The sequence below is a fragment of the Taeniopygia guttata genome, chromosome 2, assembly GCF_048771995.1.
Source record: "Taeniopygia guttata chromosome 2, bTaeGut7.mat, whole genome shotgun sequence".
In the NCBI taxonomy this organism is placed as follows: Eukaryota; Metazoa; Chordata; class Aves; order Passeriformes; family Estrildidae; genus Taeniopygia; species Taeniopygia guttata.
The window spans coordinates 34,678,634-34,692,781 of NC_133026.1; the positions used below are offsets into that span (position 1 = coordinate 34,678,634).

At 44.9% G+C, this 14,148-nt stretch overlaps 1 protein-coding gene across 1 annotated transcript; it reads right to left on the bottom strand.

Moving 5' to 3' along the window:
* Positions 1-1,361: 1,361 nt before the first annotated feature.
* Positions 1,362-6,035, bottom strand: TRIL (TLR4 interactor with leucine rich repeats). The gene has a single exon (XM_030264905.4). It carries the CDS (start codon positions 5,727-5,729, stop codon positions 3,534-3,536), a length of 2,196 nt encoding a protein of 731 aa, XP_030120765.2. The 5' UTR covers positions 5,730-6,035; the 3' UTR covers positions 1,362-3,533.
* Between the last annotated feature and the right edge of the window lie 8,113 nt (positions 6,036-14,148).

Sequence of the window (14,148 nt, forward strand, 5' to 3'; positions counted from 1 at the left end):
AGACTGAGATTTTTTAAGCGGATTCCCATCCTTGACTGTTTTTTCCTGCCTCTGAACTCCACAACCAGTACTTGTGTGAGTTAAACAGAACCAAAGAAACTGAGCTGGATGAAAAATAGGGGAGAGGGGAGGTGCTAGGAAAGGTTATTTTCCAGAAGGATCAGTTTCACAGTTCACCTTCCAGCTGCACAACCAACCATGCCAGCTGGATGAAGTGAAGTCAGGAATTGAAGAAGGGGAGCAGGACGTGACAGAGGCTGCCAAATCAGGCAGTGCTGACACTAGGGAAGCCCTGGTACCTCTTGCAGACTCCCCAGCAGCAGCCCACTTAATTTGATAGGGCAGTATTTTTGTGATTTTCAATCTTTGATATATACCATGTTCAGTAATTACTCAGCAGAAGAGTTCACTCTTCCCTGAGCTGCATGGATTCCATGAGAGGATACAGCAGTAAAACTATTTCTACTAGATGGATAAACATTTTGAGCACAGCTTGAGGGCAGATTCATCCATTTAGAAAGGGCTGTTTTTGCAGTCATTCTTTAGAAAGGAGTTTACTTTAAAAAAGACCCAGATACATATAAATACTACTGGTAAAAACAGAGCCGTTATATTTACATTTTTCAGTCATTCAAGGTCACTGACATTTCTTTCCTCAACCACTTACTTGTACAGTTCCCTCCCTGCAAAGATGCTGCAAGTAATATCTGCAGACAAAGCCTGTAAGTATTCCTAGAGTTACAAAATTTGTGGCTTTAAAAAAATCAACAGCTTCATTGTTAACTCTTTTTGTTGTTGCTGTTGTGTGGATCTATGTATCTACTTCTCCTAGGCTGTAGCAAAAAAACCACCAAAACAAAAAAAACAGTTCTATTTCATTCTAGCATTTCTCCAGATGTTTACAAAAATTGAAATAGAAAGAGTGAATTCTTAATTAGAACAACATGCATATGCTGAACAAGACACGCTGATATCATTAGTCTGATAATACTGAAAAACCCTCAGAACTGTAACTTCCAATGAGCATAAACTACTGGTATGATCCCACACACTCATTTTTTCTTAATTTTCCTTATAAAGGATCAATAGTTCAGCATGTGATGTAACAGCACCTTATTAGCCCATCTTGAGACAGTGGTCTACCTGTTCCAGAACTGCCCATTTTAGTTATTTTGCTGTTTGCACTGTCCATATATATTAAAAAAACAAAATAGGAAACATTATATATGTTGTTTCATATCAAAAGATATGAAAAGAATGATAAGACATTGTCCACAATCCTTGTGCTCATAAAATGAAGAAGTTACAGCCAATCTATGATTGAAGAAGGATGCATGATGAGATACAAGGTAAGACACAAATTTTCTTTCAGCAAATGGATTTATTGACAATTGACTATAACCATGTACAGCATCTATGCATCTCCCATTGGAAGAATATCCAGTGATAGAGCTAATGTTAGTGTGATACACAGCTTTACTCAATAATCCCACTGCATTTCTAACAACAAACAGTGGTGTACTCCACAATCATAAATGGCCAAAAGTATCCAGGTGTCCAAAAGAATAGAAATTTTAAATTCTTAACAAAAAATGAAACTTGATACTGCTCAATTTTAATTGCATTTAACATGGTGTCTATTGCAGTGAATTTTAATCTGTACACTGACAATAGAGTTTGGCCCCTGATATTCATGAAAACTACAGCCTGTCAAAATGAAATCCCAAAGGATTTCCTGCTACTGACCCAAGAAACAAGACTTCGATTTTTTCTTTCTCCATGGAAAAGATAAAGGCAAATGATCGCTACACTCTCTCCCTCAGAACATAAAGTCTTTTCTCTCTATTCAGTCACTGAACTCCAACCAAAGGTACCAGTTACTATGGTATCTTTTGTAAACACTTGTTAATCTAAAAAAGTGAAAAAAAAAAAAAAAAAGGACAAAACCCCCCAAATTGCTTACTTGCAATTATGGTAATAAACAACTTGTAGTCACGAACACCTCGGGTCAGTAATGAATGCATGATATTGAGACAAATGTCTCCATAGTACACTAACACTTCCTTTGAGCCATTCAGTTGCACAAGAGTTCATCTGAGGTTGCACATTAAATTCAAAGGAACAGAAGTTGTATCAATGGTCTCAACAATTTACCAACCTCCATCTAAAACATTTGCATTTAAAGTGCAATCCTGATTTGGACCTCTTTAACTAGCTCATTTGTAGACCACACAGAGGGAATTATTAATGTAAACTAAACCACCTATTTTGTAATAACAGAACCACATTCTGTAAATATTTAGGAAAAAGTCTGAGAAGTAGAGAGCAACTGACCATAAAATGATTAGCATTGCTCTGAAACCAAAAGCAAAATCCTAATTTAAGAAAAAACCACAACAACCAACAAACCAAAACAACTCAAACATTATATACTACTGCATAAGGGTTTAACTCTAGCATTACTCACTCAGCTACACAAAACACATAATCTAGATTAATACACAAAATATTTTATTTCACAGTGAGGTACATAAAGCTTCTAACTTTAGTAGGCTAAGGCTAGGAGAGAATTGCCTGTTAGGAAAAAGATTGTTTCACATTCCTGAAATATTCTCACCTATTATTGTTTCTGAAGTAAGGCACCAATGATTATTTATCCATCAAAAGTTCACCTCTGCACCCACCCATTTAGAAATGAAGATGGATTATGTGAGGGTCAGCGATCTGCTGACCATCATGGACCCAGACAACTACAGCACACATTAATGTGTACAAGTACCAAGCAGTATTTATTCAAAAACAATTCAAAAATAGCTCATTTGTAAACATTCTACAAAAATATGTTAGTTTTTTCTTAGTGGTGTCAGCAATATATTCCCGTAGAACTAACCAGCTGCATTATTGTTTCTCGTTTACAGAAAAGTATAAAAGCACATTAATTGTGCACATTAAATTGCCTCACATTCGGTTTGAGTGGAAACGGCACAGCCTTCAAACTATTCAGCAAACAGCCCTACATTTCCAGCCCTCCAGACAACTCCCTGGTTGCAAACAGTTCAATGAAAAGATGACCCTCGATCCAAATTTTTGATTAGGAAGGGCTGGTGCCTTGGAAAGACCTGTTCAAAGCTCTTCACACAGGGCCAGGCCGCTCACTGGAACTTGTTCCCAACCTGCAGTCGGAGGAAACCACCTGTAGAATAGCACACTTAAATTAACAGCTCTGAGTTTCCTTAAGGGAGGCGCTGGCTGCTGTTGGCAGTAGCTCCTGCCGTTTGCTCCTCATGGCAAGGCACGGTTACCGCCTGTCAGGGCTTTTCCTTGGCCTAGTGACCATTCCTAACAAAACGCGAGGAGCCGGCAGAAGTAACCCCGTCCCACAGGCAGCCTCAGCCGCGGCCCGCAGCAGGGGCGGCTGAAAGCAGCCACGGAGCCGCACCGTGCCCCGGGAGGCCGCGGCCCCCGGGCCCGCACCGCCCCCTCGCAGCGCGGCGTCCGCCCTCCCGCCGGCTGCCGCGGCTGCGGGCCCGGGCTCAGTCGCTGAAGCGCTGCAGCAGGTGCTCGTCGCCGTGCCGGCCGCTACCGCTGTCCATGAAGCGCTCACAGGGGAACTCGATGAGGTCGGCCTCGCTGAGGGCGCAGGCGGCGGCGCCGCGGGGCGGCCGGTGGGACTGGAAGCCCGAGAAGTCGGCGGAGACTCCGGTGCCCATGGAGCGGAGCGGGCGGCGTGTGGAGTAGAGCTGCCGCACGTGGACCGGGGCCGCCTTCCGACGCCGACGGCCCAGCACCTTCTTGCGCAGCAGGCGGGCGGCCCAGGCGGCCAGAGCCGCCAGCAGCAGCAGCGCGTTCACCGCCAGCAGCACCAGCGTGAGCAGCTGCTGGTCGGGGCCGCGGGGCCCGCCCGCCGCCGCCGCGGTGCCGCCCTCGGGCAGGGTGACCAGCCCGGCGCAGTGGTCCCGCGGCGCCACCGGGCACACGCGGCCGCCCAGGACGCCCTCGACGCAGACGAGGTAGGGGGTGTCCGGGCGGAGCTCCCGCAGCGTAGCCGCCGGCTCCCCGCGCTCCGGCAGGTACACGAAGCGCTGGAACTTGACGGCGGCGCCGAAGCGGTCGAAGAGGAGGCGGAATCGCGCCGGCCCCAGCAGGCGGGGGCTGCGGTACGGCCGCACGGCCCAGCGCACCGTCACCCAGCTGGAGCCCACCGCCTCCACCGACAGGTTGTGCAGGAACAGCTTGTTGAAGTCGCACGGGTCGGACACCAGCGGCGGGACCCCGGGGGCACCGGCCCGTCGGGGCCACGCTGCTGCACTGGGCAGCGGTGCCGGCGTGGGGCTGGCGGCCATGGGCGCCCCCATCATCAGGCGGGCGGTGGAGGCGGCCGGCGGTGACCCTGGGGGCAGCCCCGCTGCACTATCGTTGCCACCAAGTCCCTCGGGGGATGGCGGGGAGGGAGAGGCACCATCGGGGCAGGGGCCGCCGTCCTGCGGCAGCGGCAGCTGGCCATCCTGCAGGTAGTCGAGGTACTTGCCGGCCAGGGCGGGTGGCAGGTGGCACTGCACGAAGACGGTGAGCAGGCGGCCCTGGGAGTGCCAGGCCGCCAGCCAGCGCTTGAGGCCGCGAAGGCGGCAGTCGCAGCTCCAGGCATTTCCCTCCAGCTCCAGGCGGTAGAGGGCCAGGCTGGAGGCGAAGAGCTCGCCGGGGAGCGTGGCCAGTGCGTTGTCCCGCAGGCTGAGCTCCCGCAAGCGGCGGAGGCGGCCGAAGGCGGCCGGGTGCAGGGCGGTCAGTGCATTGCGGCTCAGATCCAGTGCCTCCAGGCTGTCCAGCGGCTCCAGTAGGGTTGCAGGTAGGTGGCTCAGCAGGTTCCCCTCCAGGCGCAGCTCCTTCAGCAAGCCCAGCCCCCTGAAAGCATCCGGGGCCAGGTGAGACAGTCGGTTGCCGCTGAGTGAGAGCTTTGCCAAGCTGGGCAGGTGCTGGAAGAGCCCCCCTGTCAGCTGCCGCAGGCTGTTGCTGGCCAGCAGCAGAGTGTGAAGGGAGCGCAGAGGCCCAAAGATGTCTGGATGGCGAAGAGAGCTCTGCTGGTTCCCTGAGAGGTCGAGGAAGCGCAACTTGGCCAGGCCAGTGAAGGCACCCCGACTCAGCCAGCGGATGCGGTTGGACTCCAGGTGCAGATAGAGTAAGTTTGGCAGACCTGAGAAAGTGGAATCGCTCAGCGAGCCCAGCTCATTGCCATCCAGTCGCAGTTTGACAAGGCTGTCCAGGCCAGAGAAGGAGGCAGCGCTGAGACGGCCGATCTCGTTGGCGTTCACGTAGAGGATGCGCAGCTTGGCCAGGGTGCTGAGCGTGCCAGGGGCCAGTGCTGGCAGCAGGTTGTTGCCCAAGTAAAGCTCCTCCAGCCGCTCCAGGCGCTCAAAGGCCTTGGGGTGCAGGGAGCGGATCCGGTTGTACTGCAGGTCCAGCCGCTGGAGCCCTGCCAGGCGGTGGAAGTCGAAGGCGGAGATGTTGGCGATGAAGTTGCCCCCAAGGCTGTAGGTGAGGATATCCTGCGGCTCGGCAGTCTTGGGCACGGAGCGCAGGCCCCGGTTGGTGCAGAGGAGGTGCTGGTGCTGCTGGCAGTCGCATGGCTCGGGGCAGATGGGCTCGGCCGCGGGCAGCAGCAGGAGGATGAGGGGGACGGAGCCCCAGAGCACCCGCGGCAGCACCATCAGGCTGACCCGGCGCGGCGCCCCCATCCCGGGACGAGCCGTGGGCTTCTTCCCCCGCCGGCTTTGTGTCTCTCCTGCATCCCCTCCGCCTCCTCCGCGGCTGCTAATGGGCCCCTCCTCTGCTCCGCGCCGGGCTGAGCTCCGCACCGGGCAGGCAGGCGCGGCGGCGGCGGCGGCTGCAGGTCGCTGTGCCCGGCACCATGGGCTCGCCCGGGCCGGCCGGGAGCGCTGCCGGGGCCGCCGCCCGGGCTCTGCCGCCCCTCGCGGCCCACGGGCTGCGGGGCGGCGGTGGCGGAGCCGGCGCGGCCGCGGGGGGCGGGCGCGCTGCGAGCGGAGCCGCTGCTCCGCCGCTCTCCCGGGGGCGGAGGGGACGGGCGGGGAGGGGACGGCAGGGGGGCGGGCGGAGCGGGGAGCGGGAGAAAGACGAGCTCCGAAAGTTGCCGAGAAAAGTCAGCGGAAATTCGTACTTCCCACACTGTGCCCTGGGGGACCGGAGGATCGGATGGAGCGGGGGAGAGGGATGACGGCCCGGCGGGGGGGCGGGGGGAGGAAGCCCGCGGCCGGTCCTGGCTCGGCTCAGCCCCGGCAGCGAGCAGGGGCCAGAGTGGGAAAGCAGGAATTGGAACCGGCTGTGGCTGCCTCCCAGCCACATGGGTTGCAGATAGAGCTGCTCATCGGGGAGGGGGAAGGGAACAGCAGTAAACTAGACGTCGTCTGCCCACCCCATCTCTTTTTTTTTTTTTTCCTTGTATTTAGAAACCTGCCAAAAGCAATAGTTACAGTTTACCACGGATTGAGGACTTTTCTTTGTGTTGAGCAAACGGCAATCAGAGGACTAAACCTCCTGTAGTACATAAGGGAATGAATTTTCATTCTTTCTCTACACCGTCCTGCCCAGTAGGTTCCCGAGAACTCTGCCAGTGGGGATGCAATTGAACATGGCTCCGGTTCCATGAGGGGCTCGTCAGAACGATCCAGATGTTCTTCAGAAATTCCCGTTTTAAAGATTTTTCTTGGTCAACAACACACAAATTCAGAGCAAAAGGAAGGTGTTGGAAAGCATGCTGAAAATGAAACATAATGGGTACCCATCCTATAAATGACTTGCTTTTCTCTTGGGCATTTTTTGTTTTTCTAAGAGGAGTAAATAAGTGCCTTAGGGCAGGAGGAGGAAATTACTAAATACTTAGGTATATAAGATACCCAAGGATGATGAGGGAAAGAAGGTAATGACCAGCCTGCCATGTTGCAAATTTAATAAATATGTTGGAAACTGATTACACATGAAGTTGTATGCAACTGCACACACTTAGAATACATTTCTTCACTAAAGCTGTGCACAAGCTCTGCTTCTTCCTCTTACCAAAAGGCAGAATTTAGATAGCTTTTGTGGGAGCTTTGTTTTAGTGGCTGTATCAACACGAGCAGGTAGCATGAGTGGTACTTTGTGATAAGGCCCAGTTGTCTGCTTTCATGTTTCTTTGATCTAACTCTGATTTGGTGCTGAAGAAACCTTGCTATCATACAGGTCTTACAGTTCTTAGTTTACCTTATTTTAAATTTGTGTCTTAAATTGTTGATGTTTTCTGAATGTGGACTCAAGAGGCTTGTTTACCTCCTGAATGAATTAGAAATTTTCTGTTTAAATTATTTGTAACTACTGTATTTTGAACATGCTTGATTAGTAACATCATGCTTGATATTTTGCCAGAAATCAGTCTGAATAAGTTTCACAAAAAGAACATTTTGCTAGCCTTTTTTATTCATTTTCCCAGGTTACTCAGAAACCTGTCCAGCATTTATGGTCATGATTTGAATGACCATGGGTTAAGAATTCAGACATTTTATCTCAGTCTCTTCCTTATTGACTATTTTTTCACTTTTCATCTTTTTCTTTTCAATACATCACATAATGTCTAATATAAAGTGAAAAAAATTAGATATAGCTTTTCTCCTGAAAAGATTCCATATTTCTTTTCTCTTTTCTGAAGCCCCCATAGTTCAGGGAAAGGCATCCTGGCTCTGAAAGTTTTCTTTAATTCTGAACAAAGACTGACTAATGACACATTTGCTTAACTGGGGTGTACTTTAAATAGTGGAATTTTAGAAAACCATTAAACCATTCTGTATAATGGTATGCTTATTTTCTGTTCCTTTGGGTTATTCTTTTGAAACATAGTTAAGCTTATAAGGGCAATTTATTAACTACCCTTCCTGTAGAAGCACCATCGATCTTTTTCTAGACATATGTCATTGCAAATACTAAACATTTAAGTGAGATTTTTGTCTTATGTATTGCTTTTGATTTATGCCTGCTGAAACTTAGCCATTATGATTATTTTCACTGTGTTTGGGGAATTATAAGTGGCAGGAATTTTAAAAAATGAACTAGTGATTCTTAGGAAGACAATTCATCACACACATTTTCTCATACTGAAAAGATTTTATACCAGAAACAAAATAACAATTTCAATGGATTTTTTCCCCTGTTCTTAAAAACTATTTCAAATAGGAAGTTTAATATTCAAAATGCATTAGAAACACAGTTGTTGAGATGAAAGATGCCACATTTGTTTTCCTACTTCAGAAGAGGAACTTTCCCATTGCTGTAGTTCTTGTTTCCTTATCCAAACAGGCAATAAAATTTTAAAACATGAGTGAGAAGTAGTAATCTTTTTATACTCCAACCTACAAAAGCATAAATCCACCTATGAAAAAAATGGGTAGAGCGAGAATTAGAAGTAACCTATTCTTAAAAGTTTTAAGGGTTACCTTAAAACATACCTTCATGGTTAAGATTTGAAGTCTGAGGACTTTGAAGGACCAAGAAAAAAACAGTGAAATCAGAAATACCATCTTTCCACTGAGACATATCTATTCCTATGATAATTATGAGGAAAGTGACCTTAAATAAGGTATTGTTTCATAGCTAAATGGTAACCATATGTTTGTTATACCTAATATTTCTGATTTTCTTTTTTTGGTTTGTTTGGGTTTGGTTTTTTTTTTTTTTTTTCCCAAGAGATATTTTTAGGCACTGGTGAGAGGAATGGTGATTGAAAGTGGACACATTTGTAGGCAGAATGCAAAATTGAGTGAAATAAGCAGCATGCTCAATGTAGCCTATCCTAGTATGCACTGACTGTGTCAATGCCCACATGAGAAACTTTCATTAAATAAAATTAATATTTCTTAACTCTGGAATAAGGGAACTGGTGCTGAACTGGTAAGTTTAAGGGCTGGTACCTGATAGATCTATGTAGTTGCCAGGAATGGAAACTAATTATCTGTAGCTAAATCTCAAAAGAAGAATATTTTGTCTGGTCTATTCAATTTTTCTGCCCACTGCACATCACAAATGTTTTTGTCTGGACTTGAAGAAAAATGTTTCTAGAAGTGTCAGCTTTGAACTTGTTCACCAAACTAACTGGCTTCATAGAAACTTTATTCAACCTCAGGGTCAAAATTTCTCTTTAAATGAATAAAAGTTTCTGTAAGGTGATATAGCAGCGTGTTAATTGGTTACAATATAAGAACTAATTTGAGGTTATTTGACTTACACTATCATAGGAAATTCTTGTATACAACATTACTCCATGGGTCATGCCAAGTTCCCCTGAAGTAAGAACAAAGAAAAATGAAGATAGCACGCCATTCCTGTTCTTTAGCTGATGAAATGTCACTGTATAAATCTATACTTTTACAGTTATTTTTGCTTTTCAAAGAGATAAAAATCTTGAGGAGCATTGTGAAGTATTAACAAAACTGGTTCATACACCATCTTTTTTAGTGGCTCCTACAGCACTTTTTAAGTAGTCACCAGATTTTTGATATTGCATATGTCAGTGGAATATATGTATATGTGTGTGTGTGTGTGTGTATGTGTGTGTGTTTGATGCAAGTACTATTGTATAAGAAAAATAGGAGAATTCTAGTGCCAAAAGTGCTATTTTTTTTTTTGCCTTCGGAATTGCACAAATGGTTCACCTATATTGTGGAACATAGGTTGGTTGTGCTTACCGTAAATAATTAAAATTTTAAATAGACCTTTTCCTGATACCATGGTTTGTGTGTAATGAAATGTCACTAGCTGCATCCAGTTCTTTAGGAATAAAGCATGAATCTCAGGGCAGCAGTTAATATTGTGTGCCTGTTCAGCTCCACAGGATGAAATCTACCAGATGTTTTATAGATATCTGCTCCTGTCGTCCATGGAAGTCTGTGGCCTACAAAACTGTGCTGCAAATATCTTCGATCTTTTCAGAACAAACATCTTAGTAAGGTATTTGTAGTTTTTTGACATATGATACCAGTCTATGCATGTACCATTGTGTGCATGCTTTGTCAAGCAATCAAACCCCACTGGATTTCGTATAGTGTAGGATTTGCCTCTTTGACTTCCTCTGGGCAGGCAGTTCCAGAACTTTGTGTTGAATACAGCAATTGCTTCCTTTGTGCATATCAGTTTACCTGCCAAATAATTCCAAATCTGTTTTTTGGAGTTTCCCTGCCTGAACTGCATGAAACCAGTCGTAGTTATATCCTCAGGTACACTGTATTCACAATTCTCTCTGCAAGTGAAAATAAACTAGCTCAATCTATACACTTAAATGCAAATCAAGCAGTGGATGATGTTGCTGTAGTGTCAGTGTTTCATAACAATAAATGGAGAGTTAGGTGTCTGTGTACTTCTGTGCAGTGATGTCTGCCAGTATGTATCACTTACAGAGGTGAGATTCACTGAATCATACTTTCAAAAGTCTAAGTGATTATTTAGCTGACATATTTGGCTTTATCCAACACCTCTTTCCTGAGGAAGAAAATCCTTAATGGAAGTACATACTTTTTGCATGGTACAGCATCTGTGATGGTAAGAAAGGCGAGAACCCTACTTGTGTCATGACAAGAGTAGTGTAATTTATGTAAAACAAATGCATATGAAGCTTATGCAGGGCCAATTAGCTGTTGCAGCATCTGCAACTATTTCACATGATTATCTATCCATTTTTATATCCAATCTTTGAGGTATTGTTAGATCAGTTTTTCCATAATGGGGTAACAAATCAGGCAAGTGTTCTTGCAAACATTTTCTTCTTCTCTTTCTCCATAAAAGGGTATGTGTGCATATGGCAATCTCTATCATAGTGGTTAATACCCATGACATGTTTTTAGTGTGATAGATGCTCTATTCTGTTTCTATAATCCCATAATTTGAAGAGTGTAGCAGAAAAAACCTAAACAAAATGCCACTTTGACCAGTACGTCTATTACTAATTGGTAAAACATGTTCTGATAGATATGCAGAAAAAGAGAAAACATTCACTGTTTGATGTAATTTTCCTGCATCAGGTTAGAAGGGATTGCTCAGTGCCTCTTAGTCCAGCCTTCCAACTGGTTTCTCAGGGCTCTGACAATTCTCCACGGGGGGATAATCATGGTGTGTCTCATTAGCTAGTTGAAGACAGCAGAGCTCTCTTACAGCTAAACAAATCCTTCTATTTAAGTCACTCCTCATACTCTGGGGAGCTTCAGCCTCATGACCATTTGTGGGCCTCCACTGTACTTTCGTCTGTAGATCAATGCTGTTGTTCTTGTATTGGGGCAACCAAAACTCCCAATGCCACTAAGATGATTAAGGAACTGGAACGACTGGAACATCCATTGCATGAGGACAGGCTGAGAATGCTGGAGGTTTTTGCCTAGAGAAGAGAAGGTTCAGGAGGATCTCATCAAGGTATGGTAATACTTGAGAGTAGAGTGCAGAGGAGGTGGAGCCAGCTGCTTTTTGGTAGTGCTCAGTGACAGGACCAGAGGCAGTGGGCTTAAACTGGAGGCTCGTGATGTATGAACATCAAGAGCCACTTCTGCACTGTGAGAGTGATGGAGCACTGGCACAGGCTTGCCCAGGGAGCTGTGGGGTCTCCATCCTTGGAGATATTCAGAAGTCAAATGTACTCTTCAATGACTTTGCATTTGCCTTTGTTCAGTTTCAAGAGCATTCTGTTGTCTTTTTCCTCCAGTCACTTGAGGTCCCTCTGAAGATCACCCTTGTCCTTCAGCCAGCTGGGTACTCCCTCATGCCTCATCATCCATGATGCTCCAGAATATGCACTCTGTCCCATTCTGCTGCATGTTAATAAAGATGTGAAAGAGAATTAAATGATGTTAAAGAGTGGATAAAGACCCGCTTTTGATATCTGAGGAATGACAATAGTAGCTGTCTACCAGTTAGACTTAGTATTAATGATCAGAACACAATTTGTATGAGAATCCGATTGATTTTCCATCTACTTTATGCATTTATTTAGCCTGTGTCTCACCAATGTTGCTATAGTGATATTACAGGACACTATTGATGGCTTTGCTAAAATCAAAGTAAACATCATATATTACTCATCCTTTGCCCACTCACCCTTAGTGACATTATCACCAAAGGCATTTAGGTTGGTTAGACCCAGTTTATCCTCAATTAATCCACACTGGGTGTTTTTGGTCACCTTTTGGTCCTTTATGTGCTCAGAAATGACATCTCAGAAGGCTTATGCCAGAACTCTCCTAGGAGCAAGGCTGAGTGGCACATGGCAACCTGGTTCCTCATTGCTCTTCTTGAAGATGGCCTTTTTCCAGTCATTGGGACCTCCCACAATTCCCATAATCTTTTGAAGACTGTGGAAAGAAGCAGTGCAATTCAAGGCTTTTTTTTCTTTGTTTCTTTTTTGCTGCTGGTATTGAAATCTTCCTTATTTTTTGTTTTCATATCTCTAGGTAGTTTTGGATTCTGCTGAGCCTCGGCTCTCATACTTCCCTGTTCAGACAGTGTGTCTCTCAATTCAAGTAGTCTGTTGCAATGTCCGTCTCTTGTGGTCTTCTGCCATACTTGCTTGTTTTCCTGAGTGTTAGGAAGGACCATTCTTGTGCTTTGGTAATGTTGTCCTTGAAAATCATCCAGCTGTTCTTGGCCCTGTTGTCCTTCATGGCAGCATTCCACATGTCCTGACATACAGGTCCCTGAATGAGGCAAGATCTGCCTTCTTGAAGGCCAGGATAGTAACTTTTTAAATGAATCTTGCTCACTTGACTCAGGATTTTAAACCCCACAATGCTGGGGTCACTGCAGCTAAGGTTTCCCTCAACTTTCACAACCTCAACTGGTTCTTGCTTCTTCATGGAAGCAGGTGCAACAGAGTACCTACTTAGCTTGTCAGTTACCTGCATCAAAAAATTGTCATCAGTATGTTCTCCCCACTTAAATAATTTTAAATAATTGAAATATATGTACAAGACCCTGAACTGGAGTGACTAGCCTACCTTTGACATTATTAGACCCATGTGCTTGTATGTTTTCATAAATAAATATCTGACCTCAAGTCCTAGAGGGTTTTTGAGAAACTATTTAAGCAGGACAAAGTTTTGGTTAGAAAGACTGACTGGGTCATCAGTTTTAGTCATGTGCTGTCAAAGTGTGTCGTATGAGTTCATTCGCATCCTTTTGAGAAATCATTTCAGCGTTTTTTGCGCCTTTTGCTTATACTGGAAGAATGAGAACATTCTGGTTCTACTAGGCAGCCTTCCAATTTCTGATACAACTTCTTCCTATTTAGTATGCATTTCTTCCTGAGGGTCTAAATTACCCTTTAATTTAAAAAAACCTTTACTTATCTTTGGCATTTATTGTTCTGATATTTATGGAGACCCTAGTCCTGTCTCTTCAGGCTGTTTTGCTGTGATAAACAGTCCAAGCTGGTTTTAGCTGCCATACAGAGATAGGTTCTTTATTCCTTTGATTCCCAGATGCCAATCTATCTCATCTCTTTTTTAATTACTCTTTATTGGATATGAGTGATAGAAATCTACACCAACTCCAGATGAAATCTGTTTAAAGCCCGAAGAGAGTTTTATATGCTTAAAATTATGCTCACTTTGAAATCACTTAAGGCCATTTCATTCAACCCCCTTCACTAACTTGTTCATTTGTGTTATATATAAACAGTGAAAACTAGATTTAAGTGAAAAATTGCTAAGATTTTGTCGCTTTTTCTTAATACCACATTTTTGCTATATTTTTGGTATGTGGTACCAAGAATCATAGTTTTTTATTAATATGGGCAGTATGGCAATGCTAAATAATCCTTCCATTTTAAGCACTGAGCATTTATGCATAAATTGACCTGTGGGCATATATGTGTTTAGTGGGGGAAACATAAAGACTTTGCCTTAACACTGTAGACAACAAGCCTTTGAAGCGGACACATACATATTTTTTAATCCTGCATTAAGGGTTGTTCTGTGCAGCCATTTAATTTGTGTAAGAACCTCAATAAAATGTTTTTAGACTTTTTCAAAACATTTCTAATTAAAATGAGGGGACCTAGAAAATTGAAGTGGAAGCAAAAGCATTGTGGACCTTATATACTTTTATTTTTATAAATATTTGAATTTTGATTAC